Here is a 16,911-nt window from a genome sequence, read left to right as displayed (position 1 = left end):
ATTGAGCTTTTCAAAGCGTAATTTCTCATGAGCTCTTAAAAGTTCTCGATGATCTTCGAAGATAGTTTCATGAGCTAACTTAAGAGTGTTTAGTTCTTTAGTTAGAGCCTCAATCTTCTCCTTATCATTGTCATTCGTTTTATCTTGATTAGCATGATTAATTGACCTTTCATCATAGTATTCATCACTAGAGTTGTCAACAAGCAAATCATCACCTAACAAGTCATCTTCATCACTATTGAAATCAACATACTCGGGGTGTGTTACCTTAGGACCTTTGGCCATGAAGCATCTTCCAATTCCTTCATTTGGTGAGTCAAATATGTCGTAGGAGTTGGTTGACACAAGTGCTAGACCGGCAACACCTTCATCTTGAGTATCTTCGGAGTCGGAGTGATAACTTCTCTCGGAGTGGCTGTCGGAGTCGGAGCCGGATACCCATTCACCAACATGAGCTTGATGTCTTCGTTTTGTGTAGCTCCTTGATGATTTTTCCTTCCTTTCTGAATCCTTGCTTCTCCGTGAGTATCTTCGTTCATAACGATCATCTCTACTCCTTCTCTCTCTTGGTGGTGATTCTTTGCTTCTTCTTTTTGGAGAATCTTCTCTTCTCTTGTAGGAAGCCATACACTCATTGGAATAGTGTTCGGGTCTTCCACAACTGTAGCAGTTTCGCTCTCGACTAGAAGATCTTTTGTCATTGTAGGACCTTGACTTGAAGCTTCTATCTTTGCTTCTACTCTTGTAGAACTTGTTGAAGTTCTTCACCATTAAGCTCAATTCTTCATTGAAGTTTTGTTTCTCACTTGATGATGTAGGGGCTTCACATGAGGCTTTGTAGGCACCACTTGATTTGTTGTGAAGTTCCTCTTTATCCTTAAGTGACATCTCATGAGCAGCAATTCTTCCAATCACCTCCGTTGGCTTGAGATCTTTGTAATTGGGCATCATTTGGATCAATGTGCACACGGTATCATATTTTCCATCCAAGGCTCTTAGAATCTTCTTGATGATGAATCTATCGGTCATCTCTTCACTTCCTAAGCCGGCAATCTCGTTTGTGATGAGAGCAAGCCTAGAGTACATTTCAGCGACACCTTCACCATCCTTCATTTTGAACTTGTCAAGTTGACTTTGAAGCACATCCAACTTGGATTCCTTGACGGAGTCGGTACCTTCGTGCATATCAATCAAAGTGTCCCAAATTTCCTTTGCATTCTCAAGACGGATGATTTTGTTGAATTCTTCGGGGCATAATCCGTTGAAGAGAATATCACAAGCTTGAGCATTGTATTGCAACATCTTCAACTCATCCGCGGTAGCTTCACGGTTTGGTTCTTTCCCATCAAAGAAGTCACCTTGCAAACCAACACACACAATAGCCCAAACGGCGGGGTTATGTCCAAGAATATGCATTTTCATTTTATGCTTCCAACTAACAAAATTAGTACCATCAAAGTAAGGACCTCTACGGTGATAATTTCCCTCGCTAGACGCCATACTCTCCTAGGTTGTGAAACCAAGGCTATGACCACCAAAAGCTATGGAGATCAAAGCAAATGGAGACCAAAGCTCTGATACCACTTGTAGGATCGAAAGTATGTCTAGAGGGGGGTGATTAGACTACTTGACCAAATAAAAGCTTAACCTTTTCCCAATTTTAGTTCTTGGCAGATTTTAGCTATTGTAGGACAAGTCAAGCAATCATCACACAATTCAAGCAAGCATGCAAAGAGTATATTGGCAGCGGAAAGTAAAGCATGCAACTTGCAAGAATGTAAAGGGAAGGGTTTGGAGAATTCAAACGCAATTGGAGACACGGATGTTTTTCCCGTGGTTCGGATAGGTGGTGCTATCCTACATCCACGTTGATGGAGACTTCAACCCACAAAGGGTAACGGTTGCGAGAGTCCACGGAGGGCTCCACCCACAAAGGGTAACGGTTGCGCGAGTCCACACAGGGCTCCACCCACGAAGGGTCCACGAAGAAGCAACCACCCACAAAGGGTCCACGAAGAAGCAACCTTGTCTATCCCACCATGGCCATCGCCCACACAGGACTTGCCTCACTAGCGGTAGATCTTCACGAAGTAGGCGATCTCCTTGCCCTTACAAACTCCTTGGTTCAACTCCACAATCTTGTCGGAGGCTCCCAAGTGACACCTAGCCAATCTAGGAGACACCACTCTCCAAGAAGTAACAAATGGTGTGTAGGTAATGAAATCCTTGCTCTTGTGCTTCAAATGATAGTCTCCCCAACACTCAACTCTCTCTCATAGGATTTGGATTTCGTGGAAAGAAGATTTGAGTGGAAAGCAACTTGGGAAGGCTAGAGATCAAGATTCATATGGTAGGAATGGAATATCTTGGTCTCAACACATGAGTAGGTGGTTCTCTCTCAGAACATATGAGTTGGAATTGTGTATGTGTTCTGATGGCTCCCTCCTCGAATGAAGAGGAGGTGGAGGGGTATATATAGCCTCCACACAAAATCCAACCGTTACACACAGTTTTCCAATCTCGGTGGGACCGAATCAATAAACTCGGTCGGACCGAAAATGTAAACCAAGTGACCGTTAGAGATTTTCGGTGGGACTGACATGCAACTCGGTGGGACCGATATGGTTAGGGTTTGGGCATAACGTAATCTCGGTGAGACCGATTACACAAACTCGGTGAGACCGAATTTGGTAATTAGCTAACCAGAGAGTTGGTCAGGCAAACTTGGTGGGACCAATTTGCTCTTTCGGTGAGACCGAAAAGTTACAAAGGGGAAACACTGAATTTACATTGCAATCTCGGTGGGACCGATTCGCTCTTTCGGTGAGACCGAAAAGTTACGAAAGGGAAACAGAGAGTTTGCAATCCCATCTCGATGAGACCGAGATCCCTATCGGTAGAACCAAATTGCTAGGGTTTGGCAGTGGCTTATGACAAGTGAAACTCGGTGGCGCCGGATAGGAAGAATCGGTATGACCGAGTTTGGCTTAGGGTTTAGGTCATTTGTGGAAGTGAGAAAGTAGCTGAGGGTTTTGGAGCATATCACTAAGCACATGAAGCAAGAGGCTCATTAAGCAACACCTCATCCCTCCTTGATAGTATTGGCTTTTCCTAAAGACTCAATGTGATCTCGGATCACTAAAATATAAAATGAAGAGTCTTGAGCTTTTGAGCTTGAGCCAATCCTTTGTCCTTAGCATTTTGAGGGTTCCACTTTCACATCCATGCCATGCCAATCATTGAGCTTTCCTGAAATAATCATCTTGGAATAGCATTAGCTCAATGAGCTATATGTTGTTATGAATTACCAAAACCACCTAGGGATAGTTGCACGTTCACTACTGTTCAACCACCCCTCCACCATCTACTGTTCATCCAGCCCTCCACACCATGGGGTCTTGTTCAACCACCCCTCCACGGGCACCCCTCCACTGTCTACTATTCATCTAGCCCTCCACACCACGGGGTCCTGTTCATCCAGAGGCAACGCCACCACTCACTGTTCATCCAACCCCCCCCCCCCCCGGCAACGCTCACTGTTCATTCAATCGATCGGCTTCAGTTAGCAGCAGTAGCGAAGGAATCGCTCGATAGGGTTCAGTTAACAGCCATCGATCGATTGCTCGGGTTCAGTAACGCGTAGCCTGCAGTGCAATCGCTCGGGTTCAGTAATGCGTAGCCTGCAGTGCAATCGCTCGGGTTCAGTTAGAGCCCAACACCTCGCTCGGGTTCAGTTAGAGCCAACGTCTCACGCACACGCGCGTACATGTACGAGAGAAACGCGCATCGCTTGGCCCCCGACCTCCCACCGTAACCGGGAACTCCCTGAAATTTTCCTCGCCCTCGCTTCTACCATGGTTTTTTCCGTCATGGACGGCCCAAAAAATGTCATGCAGCTGCGTCTCCGGCCCGCCCAGGACGAAAAGCCCATTTTCTGTCATGATTTTTTGTCATAGAAGTAGGAGCCCACCACATCTATGATGATACCGGGTTTTGTCACAATTATCGTCATAGAAGTGTCATATGTATGACAGGAAAAAAATTCGTTCGGCCCAAAATGTCACGGATGTGTCTTTTTTTGTAGTGAAGGGCCCAAGTGGGAAGCCCCCCCCCCTTTCCTTGTGGGGGGCGAATAGGAGTAGGGGAGGAGTCCTACTCCTCCTCCCCTTAGTTGGGCGCCCCAAGGAGGGTTTCCCTCCTTGGTGGCAGCCCTCCCTCTCCCCCTAACATGTATATAGTGACGGTTTGGTGCCCAATTGTAGAACACAAGTTTTTGGGTGCCTCTTCTAATTGATCTAGTTCTACTTATAGTTGGTCCTAGACTAATTAGAGCTAGCCCTAGCCGCCTCTAATCCTCATAATTAATAGCCAAGTGTGGTTCTAATCTCCTCCATCTAATTATCCGGCAAAGATTAGCTCTGGATGGTGAAGCGCTGCCGGATCATGAAGAACATACACTTGCAACCAAGTAGGGAGGCCGTGCTTTCGGTCTTCTGTTCGAGGGATCGTTAGAGGGCGGTTCACGGGATCTTCATCATCATTCGAGGGACTTCGAGCATGATCTACACCAACTCTTCTTCTTCCGCTGCACTCTGGAGTTGGTAACGATTGTTGATCCCGACCCTTATGCATCTTCACATTGATCTTGGTGATCGTAGGTGTGATTTTTTTTTTCTACTACATTTCCCAACATACGATTGATCCCCTGTACTTGTGGGTCATCAACTGCTAGAGGCATTCATATTATCATATTGTTTCAATTATTGAGTTGTAATATCGAGTAGTAAGTAAATAAAAGTGTGATGCATTCTAGAGTGTTACCCCTACCTGTGAGGATATAAAAATTGAAAAAAGAGGACAAAAAGAGCCCAAGAAAAAGAGAAAAGAGAAAAAATGAGAGAAAAGAGAGAGGGGCACACTACTATCCTTTTACCACACTTGTGCTTCAAAGTAGCACTATGATCTTCATATAGAGAGTCTTCATGATTTTTCCGCTTCATCTACTAGTGAGAATTTTTTATTATAGAACTTGGCTTGTATGTTCCGATGATGGGCTTCCTCAAATGCCCGATGTCTTCATGAGTAAGCAAGTTGGATGCACACCCACTTAGTTTTCATAGTGAGATTTCATACACTTATAGCTCTATTGCATCTGTGCATGGAAATCCCTACTCGTCGCATTGATATCAATTGATGGGTCTCTCTATAGCCTATCAATCCGCCGAGTTGATGCAACACTTTCTTATTTTTTGACTTCCCTTATATATCTCTACCACCGCATTCTATTCCACACATTATGTCAATGGCTCATGCTCATGTATTGACAATGAAGTTGAAAATGCTGAAGCGCGTGAAAAAGTATGATACAGTTACTTGGTTCGGCACCAGGGTACTCTTGATTTGATATATCTGTGTAGGGAAGAACGAGTGTGTCATGCTTACCACAACTCTACACCTTTCACATACTTTTGGCAATAATTTATATGATTTTCTTGGACTAATATATTGATCAAGTACCCAGTGTTAGTTCCTATTTGTTGCATGTTTTTTGTTTCGTAGAAAATCCATATCAAACGAAGTCCAAACACGATAAAATTTTACGGAGATTTTTTTGGAGTATATGTGATTTTTCGGAAAGAATCAATGCAAGACAATGCTTGAGGGAGTCGTGAGCTCAAACGGCGTGCCTCCTACCCTAGGACGTGTCGGGCAGGCTCGTGGCTCCCCTTAAGTCGATTGGGACCTTCTTTCGTCGTAAGAAAGATGATTTCTGGATAAAAATTATGTTAAAATTTCAGCCCAATCGGAGTTATGGGTCTCCGGGAATATAAGAAACAATGAAGGGCTAGAAAACACGAACCTCGAAGGGTTGCTGCCCTCCATGAGCCATGGCATCCAAGGACTAGAGGGGAAACCCTCCTCCCTTCTAGAAGGGACGCCAAGCAAGAAGAAGGAGGGGACTCTCTCCCGGTGGCGCTGGAACACCACTGGAGGAACCATCGTGTGACGGCAATCTACACCAACAACTCCGCCATCTTCATCAACACCTCCGTCACCTTCCCTCATGTATATTCAGTGATCCACTCTCCCGCAACCCGTTGTACCCCCAACTTGAACATGGTGCTTTATCCTTCATATTATTATTCAATGACGTGTTGCCATCTTATGATGTTTGAGTAGATTTTTGTTGTCCTCTAGGTAATTAATGAATTGATATGATTTGTTTAAATTGTTTGTGGTTATGTTGTTGTCCTTTGGTGCTCATCATACGCACACGTGGATCACACCATAGGGTTGGTTGTATGTTGATAGGACTATGCATTGGAGGGCAAGAGCCACGGAAACTTTTTCTTGCCATAGAAATTGATTCACATGGGATTGAAGGGGGGCAATATATTTTAATGCTATGGTTTATGGTTGGGTTTTATCTGAATGAACTTTAATAGTTGCAGATGCTTACTAATAGTTTCAATCATAAGTGTGTAGAATTCCAAGTAAGGAATGACATGCTAGCAGTGGCCTCCCCCATATAAGAATTTGCAACTGGTCTAGTAACAAAGCCAATTGCTTAGGGACAATTCGGCAAATCCTACTACCACTTTTCCACACTCGCTATACTAACTTAATTGTATTTTTATTAAAACAACACCCAACTTTTATTTTCATGTTCTTTATTATCTTGCAAACTTATCTCACTACACCTACAAAATACTTCTAATTTTATTACTTGTTTCTAGGTAAAGCGAACGTTGGTGTGTGTAGAGTTGTATTGATGGTCGATAGAACTTAAGAGAATATTAATTATACCTTTAGCTTCTTGTTGGATTTGACACTTTTACTTATCGAAAAAGGCTACAGACAATCACTTATACTTGTGGGTTATCACACGCGTGCACACACACACTTTGCACCCCCAAAGATAAGATAACGGGGCCATAGCTCCCCCTAATAAGATAGATAATAGGGGTCATGGCCTCCCGTAAGATAGATAGCCGGATTATCTTCTCTGGCGAGATCCGACGTGAAGGAAGGAAGAAAGAAGGTACTTGAGAAATAGCAAAACCGAAGAATATTAAGGAAAGCAACAAGAAGGAACTTATACACATTGCTTCCCGTTCCTTTGGGATTTTAATACAATCATCTTACCTCCAAGCAAGGAAAATTAAGGAAACAATCAAGAAGAATACCCATGCACATTGCTCTCAGTTCTTGCCTTGTAGGCCTGTACCCATTAACAAACATGCATTACATGTGACAAAGGATATAATTCGGAAGACCTAACTAGCAAAGCACACGCCGTGCCAAACCCCCATGGTGTTTCTCTTTTCACAAGGGCGTGAGGGTGATCCTCTTGAGGAGGCAGAAGTAGGCGAGGAGGCGGTATGCGACGGCCATGGCGAGCAGGATCCAGACCTCGCGCATGCCGCCGTCGAGGTCGACGGTGTCGAAGGACGGCGACGACTGCAGCCGCTGGCACCCCGTCCGGCTCCCGCAGTTGTAGGTGAGGTGGCCGTGGTACTGCGCCTTGAGCAGCAGGTTGAAGCCGTAGTGCATGAAGGAGACGTACCTCAGCCACCGTATGAACTTGGGTATGTGCTGCACGTAGTACCCTCCGGTGAGCAGGAACAGCATCAGCACCAGCGACGCCATCACCCCCGCCCTCTTCACGCTCAGGATCGCCGCCCCCAGCAGCTCCCCCGTCCCCTGATCACAGATGACCGAACTCTCATCGCCGTTCGCCGTCGATGTCACCGTCGGCATGCACAACAAGAAGAAGTACATACTAACATACGTACGCACCTGGCTGGTGAAGACGATGAGGAGGGTGGCGAGGAGGGTGAGGCAGAAGCAGGGGACGGTGCGGCGGAGGTCGGCCATGAAGTAGAGGATGGCCATGAAGAGGACCGGGTAGACGACGTGCGGCACGGCGTCGCAGAGGGTGCTGCTGGCGTAGTAGGCGCTGAGGCGGTACATGTCGGCCTTGCGCTCCTTGACCAGGTACAGCTTCTCGAACGGGAACACGTAGACGGAGCCGAAGAGCGACGACGACGTCCAGAAGATGCAGATATAGAAGATGAGCCCCACCTGGTCCCTCAGCTGCGCCTCGTTGCCGGTCTGCGACTTCCACCACAGGAGGCCGAGCAGGAGCGCCACGCCCACGGCCTGCGCCAGCCGCATCTTGTCCAGGTAGTCGGCGGCGCGCTCCCGGAACGTGCGCCGCGACAGCACCACGAACTGCTGGAACCAGTTGATGCTCCGGTCCTTGCGCATCCGGATAGCCAGCCTCAGCTGCTCCCCGGGCCTCCTCGCCGGCTGCTTCGCCTGGTCCTCCCCGGCGTGGTCCCTGTACTTGGCCTGGAGGTACGCGACGACGCGGGACCTGAACTCCTGCGGCGCCGGCGAGCCGTCCCGGAGCAGCCCCGGGACGCTGATGTCCTCGAGGTTGCCCGTGGCGAGGTCCAGCAGGAACTCGGCCGGGTTCATGGGGATCTCCGGCGTGAACCCGAGAGACGAGAAGTGGTGCATGCAGTCCCTGGCCTTGCCGTGGTAGATGGCGTGGCCCTCGGAGATGAGCAGCAGCTTGTCGAACATGTGGAACATCCGGCTGGACGGCTGGTGGATGGTGGTGATGATGGTCCGCCGCGTCGACTTGGCCAGCCGCTGCAGGATGACGATGAGCTTGCTGGCCGACGTGGAGTCCAGCCCGGACGTGGGCTCGTCCAGCAGCAGCAGCGACGGGTCCACCAGGATCTCGTACCCGATGCTCGTCCGCTTCCTCTCGCCGCCCGACACCCCGCGCACGAACGCGCCGCCGATCTTGGTGTGCCGGCACCGCTCCAGGTTCAGCTCCGCGATGATGGCGTCCACCCGGTCGCGCTTCTGCTGCTTGGACATGCGCGCCGGCAGCCTCAGGAAGGCCGCGAACACCAGCGTCTCCTCCACCGTCAGCTGAGGGAACAGCACGTCGTCCTGCGTCACAAATCCCATCCTGCATTCCGCAACGAACAGAAACAACAGAGTTTGATCAATCAACCAATTCATCTTCTCAATCTTTTTCACTCAATCCTCTCGATCTTCTCCATTGTTCTACAAGGAATCGCAAGAATTCAGTCTCTGATGCTCGACAGCTCTCGTGTGTTTTTACCTCCGCTTGAGGCAGGGGCTGTAGGGGGTGTCGTTGTAGGTGATCTGGCCCTTGACGGCGCCGCCCAGCCTGCCCCCGAGTATCTTGAGCAGGGTGGTCTTGCCGCTGCCGGAGGGGCCCATCAGCGCCAGGATCTCGCCGGGGTCAACGCTGCCGCCGATGCCCTTAAGGATGTGCTTGCAGCTGCTGCCGGCATGATCCACCCTCATGTGGGACGAGAAGGCCACCTTTGCCGCCGTCAGGGGGTTCTTGGCACTCAGCTTCACCTTGTACTCCACATTCTCAAACTGCATTTTCCATCCACACACAAGGTGAATTCTCATGAGCAGAGCAAAATTGTTTCTTCTACTGCTTCCTGGTGGTAATTAGCTAGCAGGGGATGAAGCACTTTTAGCCATTCTAGTAGGGAGAAAACGTCCAAAATAGTTTCATCATAAGAATTTTGAAAGAAGTGTATGATGAAGACTCTGTCCCACAAACAGTAAACATGGTGGAAGCATAGGGAACGACATGGGAGACTGGCTGATAGAGACCTTGAGGAATATAGGAAGAGGGCCGTCTTTGGTAGGCCATAGATGATCCTCCTCCACGCCGGCGTCGCCATTGTTGGGGAGGTGCTCCACGATGGAGAGCTCCACCCTCTCCTCGCTGCTGATCTCCATGGATGGGAGTTAGAGGTTCAGAGAGAGAAAGCCAGGCACACGGCCGCTCTCTTCTTTTTATTATCAACCAAGTAGAAATCTCATGACAGGAGTGAGCAACTACCAGCAACCAAGAGCGTGCCTACTTTGTTACCGGGTATTTTTACCCTTGTTTGGTGACCCACAATCTTTCCAAGGGCACGCACCGTCTCTAGTTCGTTTGGGAGAAGCTTCCACTCTAGAAGCCTAGCGATAACTGATATGATTACATTATCTACTGCCTAACAGGACTGAATTAATGATAACATTTCCACTCTGTGAGCTATTGGATTCCAGAGTGACTGTGAAACAAAGAACAATAGTCAATGTACAGAGAGTTTTCGCAGAAACAAAGGCTTGGAATGAACAGAGTTTTCACAGAAACAAAGAACAATAGTCAATGTAGATCTCCCATGAAAATTGAGGTGGTAAAATGAAGGATCACACCAGGCGCATGAAATTTTCTCACTGTAAGTTGTACCAATACGTCCACAAATCCAACAAGCTAACTGCTAACACAGGAAGGTCACTCCAGTTTGGCTCTATGTGAGATATACACCAGACTAGAGCTGTAGTGGAAACTGAGAGTAAGACCACAAAAATCAGTTCCTAGACGGAAGCAGGTCGTACTCGAGACACATTTCCTCTAATAATGCCATCAACCCCGATCAGTCATCGGGAGGAACTGTCATGGAGTAGGAACAGCCAATCTTTGGATCATCCATCTTTCATGGCTTGTCTCCCAATGGTAGGAACCATCATGGAGTACGAGCAGAGGGGCCGGCCAATCTTCACTGCCTAGGCCATCCATCATTCCTGGCTTGCCTCCCCTGAATCCTCATGTTTGCTCCTTGTAACAACCAAGAGTGTAAAACATGGAAATCTCAAGGCCTGGACAGGGATTCATCTGTTAACTACATCGACTGTCATGAGCTTGCGAAGTACAACAGCAGAACTGTACACATCTACTAATTCTTTACCATAGGCTGATCATTTATGACCTGCGCACACAGAAGCAACGAGATGAAAAGAGATTGAGCTTCTTTCCTTGTGGTTAGTCGTTACAAAATTAGTATATAATATTGCAAGTGTGGAACATTTTACAAACAATTGAATTCAGATAGTTATAAAAACACAAACTGGAATTGTTCCAGCTAGTGATTAAATATCTCAGACCCGGCATAAATCCCAGTCTCAGCTATCATAGCACCCACTACTAAGCTAAATGGAATTCTGCACCTTAACAACAATATGATATATAAATTGCACCACACTGTACTTTATAATGTGCAGGCAGGATATAACAAAACGGAAAACACAGTATGCAGAAACAAAAATCCTCCAAAACAATACTCTTTGTGCAAGAAACTATAAAGGCTTACTCCAAACGTACTAGCTTTTTTTTTCAAGAAAATGCAAAAGAGTTGTGTTTCATTGCATTGAACAGGAAGACATCAGGGGTACAACCTCCAGAAAGGAGGGACACTCGCGCACACACACACACAACCGTCCTCACCAAGTGACTACAGCTAGGTGAGGAGGTGCCCTCAACTACAGACAAGCAACGACATTAGGCCTCACCGGGCCTTGCCTCCAGCCAAAAAATGGCGAGGCGCCAAGACTTAGCAACAGGGCAGCATCACTGCCATTGCCAGACACCTCCAGGGGAGATTGCAGCTCCAGGACTGCGCAGGCCGACGTACCTCACACCTAAGTGCCTAGAGAGTCGGCAGGTGAAAGGCAGGGCCTGACTGGAACTGGTGTATTCGTTGGGGGAGCGCCGGTGCTCCTTGTGTAGCAGTCTACGCCAGAGCAGTGCATCGCCAGCCACCATCTGCAGCATCAAGTGCTCCACTTGCAGCCAAAGCAGCCTTTTTCTCTTGCGAAGTACCTAAAGATGTACACTAGGCTCTAAAAAAAGAGGTTAGTGGAGCATGTCATGGACCATAAGTGAGCTTACCAGCACAACTGATGTCTGATAGACCTATTTGTGCTTTCTGTTTTGTCAAGCCTATTGACTGATGTGCATACTATGTGTTTCTAGTATCCTCCCCATGAGTTCTACCTATTCCCCATGTTGCAAGTGCGTATTGCAAGCATAGATTATGATATATACATACCTGATGATAACATGCAAACAAGTTTGCAAGTCAAAGTAAATCCAACCCAGTTCATCAATGTCCCTTCTTTCATACATAGATCCAAACTGTTTTGAAGCAATAGCCTGGCTTTGATTTTCCTCCAAGCAACTTGAGAGACAAAAATCCGCAATTTTTAACATTATGTTTTCGCCTAGAAATATACTTGCATGTCTAGGTCTAAGTGAACAATACAACTCTTGCGAAGATAATGTAAACCTCACAAATTCCTTGATCATTCAATAGCACTTTTATCATCTGCCTTCACAACTTTTTGTTTAGCTTTTCCATCTTTCTAAGTCAAACACAATATCCAGACTGTATTTTTTTTTACTTTTTCAAGTCATGAATATGCATGTTGGACAACTTGGTTTGTCCAATGCCAAATCATTTCTTTTAAAATAGCACGCTATGAAATAATCAAGGGAATTTGTGAAGGTTTACAATATATTAACAGAGATCGATATCCTTCACTTAGACCTAAAACCTGCAAATATATTGCTAGACGAAAACATGGTGCCAAAAATTACGGATTTTGGTCTGTCAAGATGCTTTGAAGAAAAGCAAAGTCAAGCCAGCTATCACTTCAAAACCATCCGGATCTATGAAAGCTGGTATCAAGCTTTAATCCATAGCCCACGCTACAAGCTCATCTTCTCCTGGTACTGTAAGAAGAACAAAATAAGAAATGTTAGTTATGCGGCTACTATCCCAACTCCAGTTACTCAGGTACATAAACAGCAAAACTACAAACTCGTATGCTCACATGAAAATATCTGTAAATTTGGTAGGTATACCTTTTACTAGGATAACCAGACACACAGATGGGGCATCACAACTTGTAAATCCCACCGTACTTTTGCTACTCGATCTACCGATGCCCTTGAAAGAATGGGTAAAAACTACTTTCAACTGAGATCTACAACAGTGGAGGCTGAACACGACTAATAAGCAGCACCAGCAGCTTCTAATCTAAGTCAAGAAGCTACTGGCGACCATGAGCTAACAAGCTACACGACTAAACAGCACCAGCAGGAGCACCCAGCATAGTTCATCTGGAGAAATATTTGCAAGGGTAAGAAGAAGATGACGATTACCTTGGGGGAGCCCTGCTGCCCGGCGGCTTCAGATCTCGTCTGGAGAGGATAGGGTTGAATGAGTGGAGATGCAGGGATTATATAGCACAATCACGGGTTATTTTAATGGGCCACTAACCGGCTCGGTTGTTGTTGGGTTGGGCCGATGCAGGGAGAATGAAAACCCTAATTCTGTTGGGCTACCAGCCCATACGGACGTACATGTCGCAGCGATTCCGCGGCGGGCCGAAACCAGCGGAGCTTTTCTCCACAGCAAACTCCAAGAAAAACTCCAAAATCCTTAGAGCAACTCCAATAGTTCCTTTTCTCAAAAAAAAAAACTTCAATAGTTCCTGACCTCAAAAAAAACTCCAACAGTTCCTTGTCTAAAAAAAAACACCAACAGTTCCATGATACTCAACCATTTTTTTTGGCGAGAAAAACTTTCAATGTATTTATCTTCAATCATGGCACTACAACGAACACCAGAAATAATAAAAATAACATCCAGATCCATAGACCACCTAGCGACGACTACAAGCACTGCAGCAAGCCGAAGGCGTGCCGCCATCATTGCCCCTCCCTTGCCAGAGCTGGGCAACACTTGTTGTAGTAGACATTCGGGAAGTCGGCGTGCTAAAGCCACATATGACCAGCACAGCAGAATAGCAACCTCCACCGATGAAGTGTAGATCGGAAGGATCCAACTTGAAGACGCGCGAATGTAGACGAACTACGAATAGATCCAAACAAATCCACCAACGATGGATCCGCCGAAGACACACCTCCACACGCCCATCGGCGATGCTAGACACGCCATCGAGATGGGAGCTAGGCGGGAGCTTGTCTTCCTGAGCGGGACATTAACCCTAACAAAACTCGAAGGAACATCTAAAAACATAGCCCTCCCACCAGTAAGGACCGGGATCCACCGCGCCGCTATGGCCCTAAGGCCACTGGAAACAAGGCGGACCTGCAGCAGCATCGGCGGGAGGCGGAGGAGCTCTAGGCTTTTCTAAGGGAAGGAGGCAGCTGCATGAGAGACGTACTTTGATTTACTCCTCTAGGTTTCCGAGACTTCAAGCTCTTCATTTTGGCTTTACTAGCCAAACTATCATGGCGCTTGTCACACAACATAGATTCGTTATGTACCTGTATGCTAAAAGCTATATATTTCCCCACTGGTAGTATCCTCACGGCATAATTGGGAAGTTGGCCATCTTAGGTATGGAGCACATTATTAGAAGGGAGAGATGTTCTTTGCCAGGGCCTAATCAAAAGAATTGGGAATGGAGCTTCAACTTTGATTTGGGAGCAAATTTGGTTACCAAATAATATTTATGATGAGACCAAGGTTGTCAGAATCGCGATTTTGAATCGGATCGGAGCCCTGATGGTAGGATCGCAAATCGTGGAATCTTCACTATCAGGATCGTAAAAACGTAGATTCTATTAACTAAAATCGTAGAATCAGAGGGATTAGTTTGGATCGTAAAGTCGTAGAATCGTATAACAGAATCGCGATTCTGACAACCTTGGATGAGACCGATCACTTGTCTGTCAAGTAACCCTCCAACTAAGGTACATGAACTAATTGATGCCACTAGTGCAACTTGGAAGAGGGAGCTTTTACATCAAGTTTCCCTGGCGTCTAATTTGAATACAATCTTGAGAATTCCTTTATGCACCAAAAACATGGAAGACTTTTGGGCATGGAACTATGAGAAAAACTATGTCTTTATTGTTCAATCTGCATATCGAATGATGGTGGACACTAAAAGGAGGAGGGAGGAGTGGATGGAAAATGATGTGGAGGGGTCAAATTATGAGTAATAAGCTAGGTCTTGCTCTTCTTCGTGGTCGGTTGCAGGTGCCCGGGAAAATTAGAAACTTCCTATGGAGACTAGCCAAGCTCTCGATCCCAACGGAGAACATGTGTCAGAGAAGGACCATGTCGGATGATGACAGGTGTCAGCTATGTGGAGCCCGAGACTAATGGCAACATTCTCTCCTGGAATGCTCGATGGCATGGTGTGTGTGAGCTTTAGCTGATAAGGATGTTGTTGATTCATACGTCTCCAACATATCTATAATTTTTTATTGCTTCATGCTATATTATATTCTGTTTTGGACATTATTGGGCTTTATTATACACTTTTATATTATTTTTGGAACTAACCTATTAACCAGAGGTCCATCCCAGAATTGCTGTTTTTGCCTATTTCAGAGTTTCGCGGAAAAAAAATATCAAACGGAGTCCAAACGAAATGAAACCTTCGGGAACGTGATTTTCGGAACGAACGTGATCTAGAGGACTTGGACCCTACGTCAAGAAAGCTACCAGGAAGGCACGAGGTAGAGGGGCGCGCCTACCCCCCCCCCCCCAAGCGTGCCCTCCACCCTCATGGGGCCCACGTTGCTCCACCGACGTACTTCTTCCTCCTATATATACCTACGTACCCCCAAACTACCAGATACGGAGCCAAAACCCTAATTCCACCGCTGCAACCTTCTGTAGCCGTGAGATCCCATCTTGGGGCCTTTTCCGGAGCTCCGCCGGAGGGGGCATCGATCACGGAGGGCTTATACATCAACACCATAGCCTCTCCGATGATGTGTGAGTAGTTTACCTCAGACCTTCGGGGCCATAGTTATTAGCTAGATGGCTTCTTCTCTCTTTTTGGATCTCAATACAATGTTCTCCCCCTCTCTTGTGGAGATCTATTCGATGTAATCTTCTTTTGCGGTGTGTTTGTTGAGACCGATAAATTGTGGGTTTATGATCAAGTTTATCTATGAACAATATTTGAATCTTCTCTGAATTCTTTTATGTATGATTGGTTATCTTTGCAAGTCTCTTCGAATTATCAGTTTGGTTTGGCCTACTAGATTGATCTTTCTTGCAATGGGAGAAGTGCTTAGCTTTGGGTTCAATCTTGTGGTGTCCTTTCCCAGTAACAGTAGGGGCAGAAAGGCACGTATTGTATTGTTGCTATCGAGGATAACAAGATGGGGTTTATATCATATTGCATGAGTTTATCCCTCTACATCATGTCATCTTGCTTAAAGCGTTACTCTATTCTTTTGAACTTAATACTCTAGATGCATGCTGGATAGCGGTCGATGTGTGGAGTAATGGTAGTAGATGCAGGCAGGAGTCGGTCTACTTGTCTCGAACGTGATGCCTATATACATGATCATACCTAGATATTCTCATAACTATGCTCAATTCTGTCAATTGCTCAACAGTAATTTGTTTACCCACCGTAATACTTATGCTCTCGAGAGAAGCCACTAGTGAAACCTATGGCCCCCGGGTCTATTTTCTATCATATTAATCTTCCATCAACAAGCTATTTCTTGCACCGTTTTTATTTCGCTTTATTTACTTTGCATATTTATCATAAAAATACCAAAAATATCATCTTATCATATCTATCAGATCTCACTTTCGTAAGTGACCGTGAAGGGATTGATAACCCATTTATTGCGTTGGTTGCGAGGATTTTATTTGTTTGTGTAGGTGCGAGGGACTCGTGCGTGGACTCCTACTGGATTGATACCTTGGTTCTCAAAAACTGAGGGAAATACTTACGCTACTTTGTTGCATCACCCTTTCCTCTACAAGGAAAAACCAACGTAGTGCTCAAGAGGTAGCAAGAAGGATTTCTAGCGCCGTTGTCGGGGAGTCTACGCAAAAGTCAACATACCAAGTACCCATCACAAACCCTTATCTCCCACATTACATTATTTGCCATTTGCCTCTCGTTTTCCTCTCCCCCACTTCACCCTTGCCATTTTATTTGCCCTCTCTCCCCGTCCTCCTTCTCTTTCCCTATTTGCCTCTTTTTGCCCGTTTCTTGTTTGCTTGT

General features: G+C 46.2%; 1 protein-coding gene across 3 annotated transcripts; it reads right to left on the bottom strand.

Moving 5' to 3' along the window:
- Positions 1-7,080: 7,080 nt before the first annotated feature.
- On the bottom strand, positions 7,081-13,123 carry ABCG26 (ABC-2 type transporter family protein). 3 transcript variants are annotated; one of them, XM_087534803.1, is made up of 6 exons: positions 13,061-13,123; positions 11,946-12,628; positions 9,679-10,826; positions 9,146-9,432; positions 7,801-8,989; positions 7,081-7,704 (listed from the first exon to the last, which is right to left on the bottom strand). In XM_087534803.1, the coding sequence occupies exons 3-6, from the start codon at positions 9,805-9,807 to the stop codon at positions 7,327-7,329; spliced, it is 1,983 nt and encodes a 660-aa protein (XP_087390929.1). In that variant the 5' UTR covers positions 9,808-10,826; positions 11,946-12,628; positions 13,061-13,123; the 3' UTR covers positions 7,081-7,326. The 3 variants fall into 3 exon arrangements, 2 of the variants coding, with proteins under 2 accessions (XP_087390929.1, XP_087390928.1); XR_015610424.1 differs by lacking the exons at positions 7,081-7,704; positions 7,801-8,989; positions 9,146-9,432; positions 9,679-10,826 and adding an exon at positions 11,240-11,736; XM_087534802.1 differs by lacking the exons at positions 9,679-10,826; positions 11,946-12,628; positions 13,061-13,123 and having other exon boundaries at positions 7,081-8,989; positions 9,146-9,568.
- Between the last annotated feature and the right edge of the window lie 3,788 nt (positions 13,124-16,911).

The sequence above is a fragment of the Triticum urartu genome, chromosome 7A (assembly GCF_056163025.1).
Source record: "Triticum urartu cultivar PI428250 chromosome 7A, HENAU_Tu73, whole genome shotgun sequence".
Classification (NCBI taxonomy): domain Eukaryota; kingdom Viridiplantae; phylum Streptophyta; class Magnoliopsida; order Poales; family Poaceae; genus Triticum; species Triticum urartu.
Note: the sequence above shows the minus strand (reverse complement) of the source record. Positions and strands in the feature narration are given on the sequence as shown.